Source organism: Typopeltis vanoorti, chromosome 4, assembly GCF_054136105.1.
Source record: "Typopeltis vanoorti isolate ZY-2024b chromosome 4, IOZ_Tvanoo_1.0, whole genome shotgun sequence".
Lineage (NCBI taxonomy): Eukaryota > Metazoa > Arthropoda > Arachnida > Uropygi > Thelyphonidae > Typopeltis > Typopeltis vanoorti.
The window spans coordinates 67,821,224-67,841,117 of record NC_143552.1 but is presented as its reverse complement, the minus strand read 5'-3'; the positions used below and the strand labels follow the sequence as shown (position 1 = coordinate 67,841,117).

At 34.0% G+C, this 19,894-nt stretch overlaps 1 protein-coding gene across 2 annotated transcripts in view; it reads left to right on the top strand.

The window, feature by feature from the left end:
• Positions 1-19,894, top strand: part of LOC150107381 (RNA-binding region-containing protein 3-like) — a 168,588-nt gene that overhangs the window by 128,636 nt on the left and 20,058 nt on the right. For both annotated transcript variants that reach the window (XM_090391245.1, XM_090391244.1), the window contains exon 11: positions 5,582-5,714. In XM_090391245.1, coding sequence (XP_090247371.1) covers positions 5,582-5,714 — 133 coding nt within the window. The remainder of the gene's footprint in view (positions 1-5,581; positions 5,715-19,894) is intronic.

Genomic DNA, 19,894 nt, shown 5'->3' with positions numbered 1-19,894 from the left:
CACATACACCACATCTTATAAAGTCCCTCTTATTGAATTTCATGAATAATATCTTCTCTGCCATTGTCCTAGTTTGTTTTGGCATCATAGCAATACTATAATAATATCTAAAGCTAAGCTTGAATAAGAAAATGTTATCTACACCCAAAGAAATTAAGAAAAAAGTGAATAGATCTTTAATGATCATAATACACTGAATTAAAACTATAATTATCTTTACTTATTAACTACAAATTGCTCTTTCAATAGTGAAAACATTGCACACACCATATATACACACTGCATCTCACAAAATCCCCTGTATTGAATTTCATGAACAATGAAATCTCGTCTGCAATCATCCCAATTTGTTTTAGCACCATTAACCATAGTAAATATCTAAAACTAAGCTTATTAAAATACACACTAAGTGAAACAAATAGTATACTTAATTGAAACTATATAGTTTCATTATTACTAATTAAAAACCAGATTATAACATTCTTATATATGCCATGCTATCCTTCCTCAATTCTGCATGTTAAAGTTTTTTTTGTTTGTTTGATTTTTTGTTTTTGTTTTTTTTGCCCTAGTATCATTCTGATCTTGAGGATACTTATTTCTGTTTTTCATAAATTTACATTGAGATAATAGTAATTTTTTATTATATGGTCCATTAAGTTTATTGGTCTGCAATCTTTGCATTCAACTCTCTCAGCTTTTTTTTTTTGTGTGCGCGCGTGTGTGTGTGTGGGGGGGGATGTTTATCGGAATTCCTGAGTTCATCAAAAATGTATCCCCATTTGTAAATGTGGTTAAGCAGTTTTCTTAGTTGTCATTTTGACTGGTACCTTATCATCTTGATTTCTTTTATAAACAGCTCTTAGTATTTTTACGTTTTATAGAAGTTGAGATCGCCAAACTCTGATACTACTCTTTCTCTCATCTCTGAAAAGATTCTAAATGTATTCTAATTACCTTTTCTTATTTTCTTTCGTTTCAGATAACATTTTCACATTGTTCTTGTTTACAAAAGTTCTGTGAATAGTTCATTTTCCTGTTTGTCATTTCTTTTTCTTTCTTTTTTTTTTGGAATGCGTCTTGAGTTTGTTGCTTAGTTTATGAAATTCAATTTCAGTGGCCGACTTTTATCTCTCTTTTTTTGGGGATCAGCTGAATATAGGTTTGTTTCCATGCTTCAGGTAGTTGCCACATGAGCATAACTGCTTATGCAGCCTTCTGTTTCTTTACACTTATTATTAATTTAGTAAGAAAACTTTCTTTCACTGCTCTACATTCTTTCCTTATTATATTGTTTAAAGTTTTATAATGTGGTTTATTGTTTTCTAGGCAGATTTAATGTATTTTTATTCATATATTATCACAGTTTTCTTCTATCTTGAGTCTTTTTATTTATAGTCACATGCATGCCTTTAAGAATTTTCTTCAAATTTTTTCATTCCTTTTCTATCAGTTTCCATTTCATGTTTTAAATACGAAACTATCTGAAGTGTTCAAAATGACTTGATTTCTGTTGTGTATTTATTTTTAGTATAAGTCATGAATGACTCTTAACTTCTCCAAAGACCAACCAATGTTCTTTATTTCATGTTTTTTTTTTTTTTTTTTTTTACTTTTAACTTTGAAACAACTTAGATGTGATCTGAGTCTATATCTGCTCAAACATTACTATCATTACAAAATACATCACTTTAAAAAAATAAATATCCTTCACTTGTATTTCACATAGTGTTTTTTTTTTCCAGATCTTTTGAAAAATGTTGTAAGGCTTACATTTTAGAATGCTTGGATTAATCACCAAACTGGCCATGGTGGATGAAATATCAACCATCTTATACTTTGTGTCTATGTTATTTCATTAGCACACTTTCCATTCATGTTTTTTGATTAATGTCTAAATATCATGGCTGGTAGAGGAGTTAACAACAATATATAATATATATATATATATATATATATATATATATATATATATATATTTAATTTATACAGTAAACAGTGATAGTTATAATACATCTTGTATCTGTAAATTGCAAAATATGTTCAGGAGGTTGTATTTATATTATTCTTAATTAATCTCCTACTATGTTTTCATGATGAATAATTTATTATTGATAAATAGCAGGAATTACAGTTGCATCATATTTTCTCAAACTGTCATTTTCGTTTTATGGATAATATGAGAATAAGTTTTAAATTTAACCTTACTTTTTATATATTGGTAAAGCGAAGGCAGAATCCATGTAAGAATAATATATCATGTCAGGAATGCACTCAAGGTTCTCATACTTACTATGTAGATAAACAAGTCACTTATCTTCCCAGTTTTTTAATCAACTCCAAACACAAGACAGAAGTTCTAAAACATGTAACATAAACATACAATGTATGGGTGCTGCATCATTAAGGAGAAAGAAGAAACATGTTGATGCTTCTTGAATAGCTGGAGGCAGTAGCTTGGAGTAAGCCTCTGCCAGATCTAATCAAACATTCTGGAAATGTCAAGAGTAGCCTCATGAGCAAGACAGGTAAGGTTGACTAGTAGATCTGCTGCAATATGAGAATGATAGAATCCATATGAGTGAGCTTCCAGATAGAAGAAGTTGGACAGTTGATGACCTTCCTCATTGTTTTCAAAGGTTGAGTGAGAACTTGAGACAATAATTGATGGCTGACTTTTATCTCTTTTTTTTTGGGGGATCAGCTGAATTTAGGTTTGTTTCCATGCTGCAGTTAGTTACCACATGAGCATAATATCTTATGCAGGTATAAGATGAAGTAAGTTATCATCTGGACTAAGAGACTTATTGATATCTAAACTAATGAGGATTTTTCTGATGTATTAGAAAAATCCTCATTAGTTTAGATATCAAGTAATTGATATCTAAACTAATGAGTTTCAAAGTTTATTTGGTTTTTTTAAATGGATTTTGGACTACAGTGTAGGCTGAGTGTGAAGTTGGAGTATTTGATCTGAGATATACTGGGTTTTTTTTATTATTATTATTTTGAACAGCTCTGAAGAAATGAGGCTTGCATAGTGGTCAAGGGACAGAGGAGAGGATGAATACTCTCATACTAACAAGGGTTATTTTATTTATTAGTTTGGAGCAGGTATTTTGATCAGGAAAACAGAAACGTTACACAACCAAACAATACCATGGGAAGAAGGTTGAATATTGCAGAGGTTATCCCATTTTGTACCATTGTAGTGACCGAGAATAGCTGGGTGAAGGATTTTCTGTAGAAAAGGAAACACGACCATGCTATGGTCTAAGTTATCAAGTGATGAGCTGCAACATATAATATTTGGAAGTTTTGCTGATTTACAATAGGATCAGTGTGTTGGGAAAATGGTGAGGATTATCCTTTGTTCTGAGCAAATAGTTTGTCTTAAGGCATTGCTAACACATCTTCACTAATCAAGTTTCCTACATTCTAATAGATCTCATTAGAATATAGAAAATCATGCTTCACAGATAAATAAAGAGGTCCACGTGGTTATTATTAGAATTTGAAGAGGAATAAAAAAATGAAAATGTCAGGCATACCCATGAAGAGTGTTATCCACAATGTATAAAGTGGGATTGGAAACAGAAACTGATGACCTTACTATGGAGATTAAAAATAGCAGCATCCACTTCAGGCCTTTAAATAAGATGATACTTTGCTGGCGATGAGAGTCATTTACCTCTTAGATAAAAATTGCTTCATTTCCTCTAACTAGAAAGGGTGCGATTTTAAGTTGCACTACTCACCTGGTGTCAGAGGTCTATTTGTGAAAACAGGCCGTACTACAGGAATTAGTGGGGCAGTATGGAGAAGCTATATGGTCTCTTCATACTGCCATATAGCAGTATGGAGAGGTCATTTGGGATTCACAGTTGCTGGTTCCCATTGTGTATTATGCATTTTGGTAAATGTCTCAGCTTTGTTTTCTGATTTCATTGTTGAACACCAGTCATCAGATTTTTGTGTCAGAAGTGGGGGAGGGGGTCTAATCCAGATGATGAAAAAATATTCCATCCGATTTTCCACTGCATATTGGGTTCAGTGGCTTTGGGTACATGGCTGGCTAACTCACCTTTAATTCAAAAGTCATGGTAAAGTTTCTTCGCATCTTAGACAGGATTCAGAGCTAAGTCTTTTTTCAATAATGCCCCAAAGGGCATCATTGAAACCGAATTAGCTGTGGAGGCTCTTAATGAAAAATATGTCAATCAAAGAAAAGCTTATGAATGTTGAGTATACAAATTCAGAAGAGAAATTAAAATTTTCTGTGGTTAGGTAAACCAAAAGAATTGTTGTTAGAATGTTCTTTTGTATCATGATCGTATTTGCTCAACCTAATTAAGCCATTGCAACCATTGAAATAATTCAAGAACTTAAATTTCAAATTCTTCCTTGGACATCATGCCAAGTGGTTATCTCCTCTTTGGTTCTTTAAAAGTATTGTTCACATGATGAGGTCAAAGAAGCAACCCATGTTTGATTATAGGAATAACCAAAAACATTCTTCTCTGACTGCATACAAGCTTGTGGACCAGTTTAACATGTGCTTGGAAAAACTAGGGGATCCTATTGAAAAATATGCCAAAAGTTTGTGTATCTTTCTAGATTTAGCAGAAAATACCTTTTACTTTTTTACCATTGTACACACATACACCATGACCAAATTGACTCATCTCCTTTTAATATGGGGATTCTATTATTGATGTGCACTGCTGAAATGAAATGCAATAGGGTATAAATAGGTGCCAGATTTCTTTTAAAACAGTAAGTGACTTCAGTGAATGCAGATAAAGAACCTACATTTGTTCTCTAATGCAGGATTTTCAGATTATGTCACCATAATGAGCCAGTAAGAATATCTCTTGGATATCTCTTGCAAAGATCTGATCAATGCAAGAGTTAGATGAAGGATTATGAAGTCTAGAAGATGTGGTTTGATTAATCAAGTGGTTATGCTATACAGCTAGGAACTACACAGGAGTATCTGAATGTACCAATTCCCAAGTGGGTGAAAACAGAACAACCATTCAGGGTACCACATCTGTTTAACAATTAGTTATGGCTGAGATGACAAAGAAACATCAGCACTGAATGCTTTTGGGCTAGGAAAAAGGTTATGTGATGAACATTATGAATCTTGGTTACTGTTATTTTGTGCAGATGGAAATATAAGAGTATTTCAAAAACAGCAACTCCATCGATCCATCATGCTCAGCAGCATTGCAAGGCAGTGTAGGGATAGTCTGTGACATGTTTTTCTAGTAGCATCAGGTATCTAAAAAGAGTACTAGGAAAATATACAATTTAAGTAGGCCTGAATGGCAGCTGTTTGTTAAAGGAATCTACTATCAGCAAATCTGATCAAACAGTTGAAATTAAATGTACACATTGGCAAAGTGTTCCCAGAAAATTGTGCAATTGATGCCTCAGCATATGTAAAAAAAAGCTGTTCTTTTATCCAGCCCAAACATGTTAGTGTGTTAGTGTAATAAATATTTCTAATAAAATTATTGCTTAGTGTCTGTATCTCATTAAACAGATTTGTCATTGTGTGTATATATATGTATAGGTTTGACATTCGTCTGATGAAAGAAGGTAGAATGAAAGGACAAGCTTTTGTAACACTGCACAATGAGAAGCAGGCCATTCTGGCTATAAAGGAAACCAATGGTTATTTGCTTCATGGTAAACCTTTGGTGATTGTATCCTTTTTTTATGATGTGCACTATTATTATTATATTTTTTATTATTAAGGTTATTATATAAGCATCTCTGAAGTCCAAGGTTCTTGGCATGAATCTTATGCAGATGGAAATATAAGAGTATTTCAAAAACAGCAACTCCATGGATCCATCATGCTCAACAGCATTGCAAGGCAGTGTGGGGGATAGTATGTGACATGTTTTTCTAGTAGCATCAGGTGTCTAAAAAGAGTACTAGAAAAATATACCATTTAGGTAGGCCTGAATGGCAGCCTACTACAATAATGTTGCCAGTTAATATATATACCCATTCAAAGAAACCAATGTCTAAAATGAGTACTAGGAAAATATACCATTTAGGTAGGCCTGAATGGCAGCCTACTAGAATAATATTGCCAGTTAATATATATACCCATTCAAGGAAACCAATGGTTATTTGCTTCATGGTAAACCTTTGGTGATTGTATCCTTTTTTTATGATATGTACTATTATTATTATTTTTTTTATTATTAAGGTTAATATATATAAGCATCTCTGAAGTCCAAGTTCTTGGCAAGAACCCCATGCTAACCATAATGCTTATCAGAGTACTCATAACCACCTCTGACAAAATATTCCACGTGTCCACCACTCTCTGTAAAAAAAATCTAGTCCTCACAATCTTATTAAACACCCTCCCACAACTTCCAGGTATGACCCCTTGTTCTCTGACATCAAATCATGTACTGAAAAATTTCCTTAGCATTTGACCCATGTCTGGCACGTTTATTATAGATCCTGTGATCTTTTACGTGTGGAGGTCATCATAATAAAAAAAAAAAAAAAAAAAATCATATATCCTCTTTTTTGTCATCATCATCAAATTCCTGATATATATATATATATATATACCCTCAAGCAGTGTACAGGATATGATAGTACTACATAAAAAATTACATCATTACTAACTTCCTATCTACAATTTTCCTCCAAATCAGTCTGTTAAATGTCAAGACTCCAATAATATCAGGTCTTATATTTTTGTCTTCTAAGGCATTTTTTACTGTATCAATCCACCTATATCTTGGTCTTCCTCTGGGTCTTTTTCTTGCCAACCTGGCAGAGAACACTTGTTTTGCTAATTTTCCTCTCCCGTTCTACTTAAGTGACCATACCACTTGAGATTAGCTCTGCTAATGCATTCCTGGATGCTAATAATGTCACGTTCTTTCCTAATATCCTCGTTTTTAATATGATATTGCCATTGATGCCATCTGTTCACGCCTCTAATCTTTCTCAGGACTCTCATATCTGCGGTCTCTAGTCTTTGGTCAAGTGTTTTATTTCTAACCCAGCTCTCAGATCCATAAGTTAAAATTGGTTTAAACACTGTCTTGTATACAGCTAATTTATTCTTTTGGCTAATTTCTCTCTCATTCCATATACATTTATTCACTTAACTTTCTACCATACCAGCTTTGTTGATTCTGTTGTCTATTTCCATATTTAATTTACCATCTTCACTAAAAATCGTACCTAAGTAGCTGAAATGTTTTACTTGTTCTATAAGTTCTCCATTCACACTCCAATTGATATTTTCAATGTTTTTGCCTATCTTCATTATCTTTTTAATGATGACCATGCCATATCTATTACAACAGTTATTCAATTTAGTCAGGGAATCTTGCACATTTGTTTAGAAATATAACATCATCCGCATAAAGCAAAGAGCTGAGATTTTGATATCAGATTTAATACCACTTTATTTGATCATAATGTGATCCATATAGATAATAAGAGAGGGGATAATGTACATCCTTGTCTGACACCAGATTTAACATTAAACCATCTTCCTGTACTTCCTTCAATTCTAACTGCTGACTTACAACTCAAATAAAGACTAAGTATTGCTTTATACAATGCCCCATTAACACCATATAACTGTAGCATTTGAAATAGCTTCTCTCTTGGCACCTTGTCATATGCTTTTTTCAGATCTACAAAACTTAAATACAGATCTTTGTTATATTCCCATGATTTCTCAACTATCTGTCGTAAAATTAAAATCTGATCCTGACAGCCTCTATTTGACTGAATCCAGCTTTTTCTTCACCAGGCTTCTCTTCCACAATCCTTCCCAACTGTTTCTCAAGTATACTTGCATATATCATTACCAGGAACACTCAGTAATGAAATGCCTCTGTAATTCTCACATTCAGTTTTATTTCCTTTTTTATATATGGGTACTATGAGAGCTTTACTCCAATCATTTGGAATTCGTTCTTCTGTCCAGGCCTTCTGAACTATGTCGTATAGTAAAGTCGTATAGTGCAGCCACTATACGACTTTTATACTTCCATACTTGAGCATTTCTGGTCGAATAACATCTACTCCTGCTGCCTTTCCACATTTCAGGCTTTTGATGGCTTTTTCTACTTCAAATATGGATATGTATTTCTGACTGCATGCCTGGTCAGTGTTTTTTACCACTGTGCTTTACATCATTACTGCTTGTTTCATTTAGCAGTTTTTCAAAGTAATTACTCCATACTTCAAGGATATCTTTTTCTCCTGTTTTCATGTCACCTTTATCATCTCTAATTCCTTTTACAGCACTCTTTCCTCCATTTCTAAGCTTCTTCTACAACCTCCAAAATATCTTGCCAACTTCTTGATATTTATTTTCTATGTTCTTGCTAAAGTCCTCCCATACTTTTTTTTAGTCAGTTTTACACAGTGTTTAGCTTTCTTACATTTGTCTCTGTATTCTCTAAGAGCACAAACTGACTTATTTGCCAGGAACTTTTGATATGCTTTCTTCTTCTTTTCACTGCCTCTTTAACTTCCTGTGTCCACAATGGAGTTCTGATTTTTCTATCCTGGCACACAACCTCTCCACATGCCTCTCTGACTGAATCAATCAATGTTTCTTCAGGGCTTGCCACTGTAGATTAGCCTCGTATTTAGTGTTGAATACTATGGCTAGTCCTTCTTTTCCTTGATTGTCATTGCCTAAATATGACATTTTGTATTTATTGCTCAGAAAGATCTCACCAGTTTTTGTCTTTTTTGTTTCAGTCACCCCTATTATGTCGATCTGGCACTTATCTAATTCCTCAGCTAGCTCCATTTCTTTGCCATTAAGGCTTCTTATGTTGATAGTACCGATCTTCGACTCTGGTGATATTCAGTTTGGGTGTGTTTTAGGGTTTGTTCCAGTAGCTGACTTTTTGCTGTTTGCTCTGGTTCCCTAGCGAAAACAATGGGAGCCTTGTTTAACCGGGCGACGTCCCAGCCAGAATGAAATTCTGTCATGCTGTACCATCATTTTGTATTTTGGTTTAAGCCAATAAGAATATAATTTGTCAGCTAAATCCCAAATTGCCAGCCCATTCTCGTTCTTTCAGTATCCGGGTAGATACCCAACAGGGTGCACCACGAGAAGGTGAGGATTGGACATTAGGTCAGAAGCCCTGGTCGGTTCTCTGCATTCCTTTAAAGGCTATGTGGAGGTCTCCTCTCAGTTATACAGCTTTGACCCTTAAGCACCTTTTCCCTTTATATCCTTCACAGCATGTTTTCTTTGTTGAAGTTGTACTCAGTGATACTGCTAATTCATTTAACTCCATCTGATTTATATTCTTTATCCTGAATATGCAATCTAATACTGCTTTCCTTAACCCCCCCCTCCCACCTTGACTATTTCCTGTGGACTGCAAACATCCTTCCATTGTAATTTCTTGCTAAACTTTGCAAAGACATTCAACAGGAGATTGTTCCAAGCCATCTCTTAATTCTGTGATAATTACCGATGCACTATATTACTCCACACGTAACCCCTTCTTAACTGAAAATCTAACAGCTCAAATTTCAGATTCCGTCCATCCTGTGCTATTTCAGGTAATTAACTTTTAGACTAATTTGGCATCAGGAGAAATAGAGGGACAAGGAAGCTATATTAACTCTGATTGGTCATAGAAAAAGCACTTAGAATAAACATACCTATACTCATAGCATTCATCAATATAGTAAAACTTTTGACAACTGGAATATCATGTCCAAGCACTGAAAAACTGAAAATAGAAATTGAATTGTCTAACAAAGAAGCTAAAAGAAAGAAGGGTGTTAGACAAGGATGTGAGCTCTCACCACCACTTTTTAATATATACATTGAGAGACTATGGAGGAATTCAAAGAAAAAATCAGTAGTGGAATAAAGATTAATAGCATTAATAAAGATAAACATATTTATATAAAAAGATATAGCATTAATGGCAGAAAATGAAAAAGAACTACAAGAATCACTTGTAAACGAAATGAAAGATGCAGGATGAAAATCATTGAGGGTAAAAAAAAAAAGTAATGAAATGTGCCAGAATTTACCCACCTAGGAAGTTTTAATATCCTCACATGGTAGAAAGAAGCAGATGAGACATGAGAATAAGAATTGCACAAACAATTTGAACAAGCAAAAAAAAGCATTTAATAAGAAAACAATGCTATTAACATCAAAGAATGTCACTGAGAACAGAGAAGCACCTTAGTAAAAGCTATCTGGGGTGTAGCCCTTTACAGATCAGTGACATGGATCCTTCATAAAAGAGACAAATCAAGATGTGTTGGTGGCAAATGCTGAAGATCACATGGACAGAAAGAGCTACAAATGAAGATTTATTAAGAGAAGCAGAAAAAGTATAAATACTACATACATTAGAAATAAGATAGGATGTCTACAATCACACTCAGATTAGACTACAAATTTGAGAGAGAGAGAGAGAGTAATGGAGGGAAGACTTTGTAGAGAGAGACCAAGAACTTAATATATCATAAGTGACATCAAAAATGAACAAAGTTACAACTGCACAAAACAGAAGATCACTATCAATATTCCATACCAACCAATGGTTGGAGAAAAGAAGATCTTGTAGTAACTGCATAAATTATATTTCCATCCTGCTATGCATCCTTTTCTCTTTCTAGTGTCTAAATAGTTGAAATTCTTTATAATATGTTATCCAGAAGCCTCATGTTGAACACCATTAGTGTAAAATATTTATTCTGTCTTAGAGCAGACTTCGTATAAGATATCATCCACTTTAAAGTATTAAGAATTGTTCACAGGATGCTGTAATAACTAGGAATGGTATGTAATTTGATTTTTTTTTCTTCTTGAAACCATACTCTTGACAACGCCTTATAAACTATCATAATGATGTAACTGTTCTTTTAAATGTATAATTTTTAGGACAAAAAAATAAAAAAACTTCTGCTGATGGTTGGCATTTTTTTCCTGAAAATGACATTCATAACTGAATATTTGTAGAATTTCAGGTAATTTTTTAAATATGTCATACTAATGCAATTGAAACTAAATGGTCAGTGAAAGTATGTTTTATATTAAATTAAAAAATTCAGTTAATTTTGAATTAAATGAATGGAAAGCCATTCTAATATACATTTGTTAGGAAAGGAGATCACTTTGGATATAGCAAATTATCAGAATTCGAGCTTATTAAAATTTATTCACATTACTTTTTATTAGCATTAAATATACTGATATTTTACTGGATTCACACCAGCAATAAAAATTTATCAGAAATATTGCTACATCCAAGTGATTAGTGAAAATAATTCAGAGCTTGAGTCCTAGCAAGTTTTCTTTGGTGCCTAGAGGTATAAAACCTGTGCTGTTGGACTCGAGGCAATGTTTCAGTTACACTCTTCTGAATTTTTGAAATATACCTATAGTTGTTGAGATTAGAATAAAATTTGTCATTGTAAATATTGGGTATAGCTCCAAAAATAGCTTCTCGGATTTGACTGTTGTTTACTTTCATCTAACCTTGTGTGAAAGATGCCTACTGTATGCTACTCCTGAGTTGTTATAGTGATGATAATTGATATATGCATCATTGAAATAAGTATTGGGATAGCATTATTTTTCAAAGATAACTAAATTGCACACACATCAATAACATGTGATCCTCATTTTGCCCTACTCACAGTTTCAATCTTATGCATATTCTCAACCAGTTTGTGATGTGTTTTGAACCATTCTCCCCTCAATATGGTCAGCGCTTATTGTTAAAGTTCATCATTCATCCCATGTACTGTTGAGTTGGGATTGGAACTCTATGCAGGCTGTTCAAATGTTTCAAAATCACTTTCCTCAAACTATGTCTCAGTGACACCTGCGATATTACACAACATGGTGCATTGTCATGTTGAATGAGACATGGATTAGTTCTATAAAAGTTCTGTAATGCAGAAAATATTTCATTATCAAGAAGTGTTGCATCTCTCATGTTTACTTTTCCAGGCACTAATCAAAGGTCAAAACACATACGAGGAAAAACAGCTTCAACTATTACGTCGCTATTTAATGACTATTATGTGCTTGAGTATGCAATCCAACCATGAAGTTTGCTAGCAGAGGCAGCAATATGCATAGTTTGTTGCTCGTATCATGTTCATACATGTTCAATGTTCATTGGACATGTTAGGTTGTTCTTTATCCAATGTTAGCCAGTGGACATTTTGCTGTGTGTTTCTGGGCTGAGGGATACTCTAACATTTCCATCAGCTGATAATGTTGCTTACAGTTGATTTTGTGTGATACAGTCTTGTATCAGTGTCTCAAACTGATATGCCAACAATACAACATCCTATAATAGCACTGTCTGCTTGATTAGCCTAGTGGCTGTGTGCTTTGCAACCATATGCCTGGGGGAAGGAGTGTCCTAAGTTCGATTCCCATCAGAGTCATGAAGAGCTCAAGGATCTTCCTCAGCCATAGCCAAGTTAGCCGGTCTTGGGCACGGGCAGTAAGGTTTTTCCCCAGTTTAGCTGGGTTTTTTCATCCCACAAGCAGGCAAATCAGCCCTGTGAACATACATGGACTACAGTCATGAATACCCCTATTAGGGATGCAGCAGAGGAGTGGTGTGCTGGCTGCATTATTTCTCCGTGGCTCCTCATTAGGAGGAGAACCAACCCATCTGTAACAGACAGAAGGGAGAGATAGATAGATAAATAGTAATAGCACTTCTTTCAAAATCTATAAATACTTCTGCACTTGACTTTATGCTGATATATATCTGTTTGCTTAATATAACAGTATAGGCAATCCATGTATGACAACAAGAATATACATATTTTTAAATGAAACATACATATGGTGTGCTTCATTTTAAAAAAAGCAGATGGTGTCCAAGTTCATATTTTAACATAGTGCAATTCTTCTATTCTTCAAAGTGGACATTAACAGAGATAAAAAAAAAAAAACAGTATAATAACCATTACAAATTCAATATGGTATTTTGTAGTCTACATCAGCAATGCTGCTGTGAAGAACTGTGCAATAGAGTGGATAAAGAAAATTTGGAAGAACTCTCTCACCAAGAAAATTACGATTTGGAACCACTTCCACTTAGGCTTGAAGTTGAAAGAACAGTTAAGCAGCTTAACAGCAATAAGGCCCCAGGTGCAGATGGAATCCCAGCAGAGTTAATTAAGGCCACAAGGGATGGGGGGGGGATAAGAGTGTTCATAGATTGATTACAAGGATATGGGAGATAGGATCATGGCTTGGAGCAGGCCTGCAATGCTATTTATTTTGGCTTGTCTGCCTGATTGAAATTATTTAATCATACAGGGAATATGAAATTAGATGATTTTTTCCTAGCATTGAATTAAATTTTTACTAAGACTCTGCATGTTTACGTTCATGCGATTAATGTCACAATCATGTTTCTTTCAACTCGACAATAAATTGCATTTGGAGTTATTCCACTGTTGTATTTAATAACAAATTATTACAATCGCTTCAAGGTTTTGTTAGTGCTAGTGTCGCTGCGGGGAAATTCAAAGTTGCATCTTCGTGATAACAACTTGATGTCTACGAATGTGAACGAATTGTATTACGCAGAGTTGGCTGTGCCTTGACTAGCTTTGTCAGTGTAGTAGTTGGTTGTAGCTGGAGCAATACATTACATAACTGTTCTCATAACCTGCATTATTGTGAGGTTTTTCATCATTAGTTTTTTGTAATTAATATTGTCAATCTCGACAAAATGAGCTTAAGTAAAAAGTGTAAAATAGATTCGGAACATCCAGCATTTAACCTTGAGTGGACAAACAAATTTTTTTTTACATTGTTTAAGGACAAAATAGTGTGCATTGTTTGCTGGGAATCTATCACTGTGCTGAAAGAGTACAATCTGAGACATCATTTTGAATCGAAACATCCTAACCTTGGCTAGTTGGATGCAAGTGAAAAGCAAATAAAAGCAGCAAAATTATTGAAAGTTCTTAGCGGTGAGCAACAAGCATTTAAAAAAAGTGACATCTGCAAATGAAGTTGCCACAAAGGTAAGCTTAAAAATATCACAAGAAATAGTTTGTGCTGGCAAATCATTTACTGAGGGAGAGTTGATAAAAAAGCGTCTGATGATTGCTGTTTCAGAATTGTGTCCTGATAAGAAAAATAATTTTGAAAATATCAGTTTGTTCCGTATGACTGTTCAGCGCAGGGTGGCTGATATTGCTGAGAATCTTAAAGATAACCTGCAAAAATTGGCTAGTGAATTTGTCTATTATTCGCTTGCTGGATGAAAGTACTGATGTGAAAGATACTGCACAGCTTTTAATATATGCAAGAGGTGTTAATAAGAATTTTGAGGTGACAGAGGAGCTTGCTGGTTTGTGTTCATTGAAAGGAAGAACAACAGGAAAGGAGATCACAGAAAATGTAAAGATGTGTGTAACTGAAAAACTTAAATTTCAAGAATTTAGTAATAGTTTATACTGATGTTGCCTCATCTATGTGTGGAAAAAATGTTGGTGCTGTAACATTGACAAAATTTCACTGCCTAATTCATCAGCAGGTGTTATGTTCAAAGGTTTTGCAGTTTGATCATGTGATTAAAGTATTTCCTCTGGTCATCTATATTCAAGCTCGGGGTTTGAAATACAGAATGTTTCAGGCGTTTCTAGAAGAAAATGATGCCAAATACGGGGATCTACCATACCACACTAATATGTGTTGGTTGAGCCATGGTAAAGTTTTGTCACGCTTTGTCGCTCTAAAAAATGAACTAGTTGAATTTTATGAATCTCAAGAAGATATGGAAAAATTCCCAGAAATAATGGATGAAGAATGGAATCAAGATTTATTTTTCTTGTTTGACATTTTGGGTCACTTGAATGACCTTAACTTACAGCTTCAAGGAAAACAATAAGTTTGTTTTTCAGTTAATGTCTCTTATAAAGGCATTCAAAATGAAATTAAGTTTGTTTGAAAATCAACTTGCTAAGGGGGATATGTCACATTTCTTAACTTGTCGACAGAATATTCCATCAGAATATCATTCAATGGTGGGTGGAAAATATAAGGAGCACATATAACTTCTAAGTGAGGAGTTTCAGAAAAGAATGCCATTGAGTAATGAAGACGAAGTCCTCACAAAAGTGATTGAGGATCCATTTTCTGTCAAAGCAGGAAATCTACCTGTTGAACTCCAGATGGAAGTTATTGATCTCCAGTGTTCTGAAAACTATTGGGTCAAGCATAGGGAGAGTACTTTACAAGAGTTTTATTCTATTCTGGATCAGGATAAATTTAAAAGTTTGTTGGATACTGCCTATCAGGTATTTTGTATACCTGATAGGTATACAAAATGTTTGGGAGCACATATACTTGTGAACAAACATTTTCGGTCATGAACTTGAACAAAACCAAGCAGCCTTCATCTTTAAGTGATATCAATTTAGAGGCCACATTAAGAACGGCCACTTCAAACATTGAACATTGAACAAAGAAATGCAATATGTCACATTGTGACATTCAGTCACTGATATTTCACTGAGAATAAGTGTGATATTCTCAGTGAAATTATTAGTAAACTTTGTGTTTATGTTTAAGTGGTTTTTATTGAGAAATTTTGTAGCTATATCTGTTTGTAAATAATTTTGATTATAATTTTAATTGTAACTCTCTAAAAAATCTAGATATGCATATTAATTAGTATTTACTGTAGACCTACTAACAAATTTACTTAAGTTTAGCTGCAGTGGACTAGTCTAAGATTCAATGTCCAAAGTGATCTGGTGGTCCAAGTTGGGTTTGGTCCTCAAAGACAATCAAGTTGTGCAGAGACTGGAAGAAGTCAGTTTTCATACCACTATATAAGAAGGGAGATATGAAGACTTGCAAAACTATAGAACTATTAGTTTAATATCTCATACAAGCAAAATTTTATTGAAGATCATGCTAAATAGGATTGAGGCCAAAGTTGAGGCAGAGATTCCCGAGGAACAAGCAGGTTTTAGGAAAGGTAAGGGCACCAGAGATCAGATCCTTTGCCTTAGACAGATCATAGAAAAATATAAAGAATCAGACTCCCTCTGGTAAATGTTTCTTAGACTGTTCTTAAGCTTTTGACTGTGTTCAGCATGTGAAACTGTGGGAAGTAATGAAAAGAATAGGTTTTCCTCAACACACTATTGGGTTGATAGCCAACTTATACAGGGAGCAAGAAGCCACGGTAAGAACAGGTGTGGATTAACTGATTGGCTTCGAGTGGGAAAAGGAGTTAGGTAAGGATGTTTACTTTCTCCTCACTTGTTCAGTATATATGCAGAGTACATTATGCATGAAGCATTGGATAAGCTCAAGACAGGAATTAGGATAGGTGGTAGATTGATCAGTAATCTGAGGTATGCTGATGATACTGTACTCCTCTATAATGACAAGGAAGAACTAAGACAAATTCTTGATAAAGTTAACAAGATCAGTAATAACAGAGGACTTCAACTCAATCATAGCAAGACAAAAGATTATGGTTCTCAAAGGAACTACAAACAGGGAAGCTCTTGAGAAATAAGTGTACCTTAATGGAGAAAGAATTGAAGAAGTCGGCAAGTTTGAGTACCTGGGATCCATCATTAATGTGAAAAATTGCTGTTTAGAAGACATCAGAAGAAGATTAGGAATGGCTAAAACAACAGTCAGAGACTTGTCTGAAATCTGGAAGGATTGATCTATCTCTATGCAAACAATGTTGAGGATGTTGAATGCAGTTGTTGTTCCAGATAAGAAAAGAATAGCTGCTTTTGAGATGTGGTGTTACAGAGGCTATTGAGGATATCATATACTGAAAGGCATACAAATGAATGGATGTTAGGAAAGATTAGTAGAACTTTAAGGCTCCCTAAGTTTATATAGAAGGTAAAGTTTGTGAAAATAGAGGAAGAGGTAAACCATCAATGAGATGGATGGTAGGTGTGTGTGCGTGTGCGTGCGCGCGTGCGTGTGTGGAACTAAACTTCGACTCTCTTATCTTCAGAGAGTTGAAGCCTCCAGAAAAGCATACAACAGGACTACATGGTGAAGCCTAGTATGGCACATCACCGACCATCAGAGTGGTCATACGACATCTGTGGATGTCCAGTGAACATACGATGATGACATCAGCAGTGAAGCACTGTTCTGTTCTCAGCAAGTATGGCTGCATTAATTTATCCAAAATTTGGGACACTATAATTCTGAGATCACTTGCAATCCATACTTGAGAAGAAGTGAAGAAAAATTGTGAAATGGAAACAGAGAGAAGACCAGGTTTCATGCCAGATAGGAGTTGTCAGGAGCAGGCTATAATTATATGATGTAAATGGGATGTTATATCGAACAGTAAATAATCTATAGCTATGTAGTGAAGCAGCAGATTTAAAGATGGTTTGATGTAAAATGAGGTGTAAGACAAGGAGATGCACACTGTCTCCTTTCTTATTCTTCATCTGTGTTGATCATATTAGAAAGTGGCATCAAACCTCAGATCAAAATTTTCAATATTTGACTTAGCTCTTTATGCAGATGATGCCATTCCAGTGCAAGTCTTCAACATTCTATGACTATGTTGAATGACTACTATAACAAAATTTTGTGTGAAAATCAACAATTAAAAAAAAAAAAAAAAGCAGTAAAATGGGAAATATCAACTGCATCCTGAATGGAGAACCTATAGAACAAGTAAAATATTTCAGATATTTTGGCACAGTTTTAGTGAAGATAATAAATTAAATATAGAAATAGACAGTACAGTAAGCAAAGCTGGTATGATAGGGAGCCAGTCAAATAAATTTATGTGAAATAAGAGAGAAAGCCAAAAATACTAAACTAGCAGTATAGAAGATCAAACCAGTTAAAATGTTTCAGTTATTTAGGAACAATTTTTAGTGAAGATGGTAAATTAAATATGGAAATAGACAGTACAATAAGCAAAGCTAGTATGATAGGGGCCAGTTAAATACTGTATTTTTCAGACCATGAGATGCACCTTTTTACATAGAGAAATCAACTTCAAATTGGGGTATGTCTTATGGTCCGAAGGTAGGTGATACTGGATAAGTCTTGGATTCTTGCAGTTTCGATGTAAGCCAAACATATGTCTTGTTGCATGTGTGGGAATCTTCAATTTATATACAAAAACTTTACCACTGTCAATAGTAGTTAGTGAGCAAGCGTATACAGTTTTGAACAGATGAGACAATTAAGTCTTTTAAAAAATGCGGCATAAGTAACACGATGGATAGTACTGAAGATGACTTAAGTTTTTTGAAGAGAGTGATAACAATAGTTCAGACAATAATACAAAAAAGTGACAGTGTCGAAACAAGTGACAGTGTCGAGATGAGTGAAGACGAACTGAATGCTGCTGGTACAAGTAATAATAAATGAAATTTAAGGTTTGTGGATATTTTTATATAATAATATATTTTTTCTAAAAATTGTCTCATAAATTTGGATGCTTCTTATCATCCAAAAAATATGGTGAATGTATATGAAATAAGAGAGAAATTAGTCAAAAACACTAACTAGCAGTATACAAGATAGTGTTCAACAATTTTATAACTAAATTTTAATTTGAAAAATTATTTTAAAATTTAAAAATTTAAGTCCAAAATTGAAATTTTTTAATTTAAAATAGAATCTTTAATTTATGGATCTGAGACCCAGGTTAAAAATAAAACTTGTTTTTGTTGTACTTGTGCTCAAAAACTGGGGAGTAAATCATCAATAGTAGACTCATAATAAAATGAAGATATTAAGAAGAAAATTTGACAGTGTTATCATTCAGGAATGTGTTAGCAGATGATGTAGTTATTTAAAACAAAATGGGAGAGGAATAGTTACTAAAACAGGTCTTTGTTTTACTTAGCAGGATGGCTGAAAAAAGACCCTGAGGAAGATCAAGTTCTAAGTGGATTGATGCAGCTAAAAGACTGAAGTATAAGATCTGACAATATTGGAGTTTTGACAGATAACAGATTAATTTGCAGGAAATGTGTTGATAGAAAGTTAATGGAAATTTAAATCATGTAGTTAGAGTATCCTGTTCACCCATTGAGGGTGCATATCAGGAATCGATAGTGATTACTTGCTTGCAGCCTAACAACTACAGGCTACATGTATTTCTGGCCCCAAATAGTATTCACGTGGATGCCAGTTAGTGGTGAAAGAGACCATCACCTTGCTTACTGGAGGTCTGAAGTGACTTGAAAAAAATTTCTATATTTGGCCTCTGTAGGAAGGCTTCCAGATTAATAAGACCTTTGTAAATACAGTGCATTAATACTGTAGAGTTTACAATCCTTCATGGATAAAATTCACATTTAAAACAACAACCCAAAAAAAAAAATTATTTGGATGTTGTTGCATGTTTGTAAGTGGATTAGCAAGTATGTTATTTAAGTCAAACAAAAATATCAGAAAACTTAATAATAAAGTCATAGCTTGTTTAGTTTTGATATGGCACTGCTTTAATGTCATTAAGTCTAAAAAAAATTCAGTTGAGTATAAATATTTTAAAACATGAATAAAATAATGTTATGAAATAACACTATTTCCAAAAACTGGTAAAGTTTAAAGTACTCATAGCATTCAATGCCTCCTTCAATTTTTCATAGAATGTTGCCAGCATCTTGTCTAAAAGTGAATATTGTAGACTTCTGTTGCAAATTTAGTAACTACAGAAACATATTTGAAATGTGAAATAGCAAACATTTGAAAAGCAATGTTGAGTTAATCCAAGACATTTCTGTAATCAAAAGTCATGTTGATTACCTTCTTTGATGTGGAAAGTTTGGTGCATCACTTCTTTCAGACACTGGGTTTACTGTAAAAGGCAAATCTCACATATAT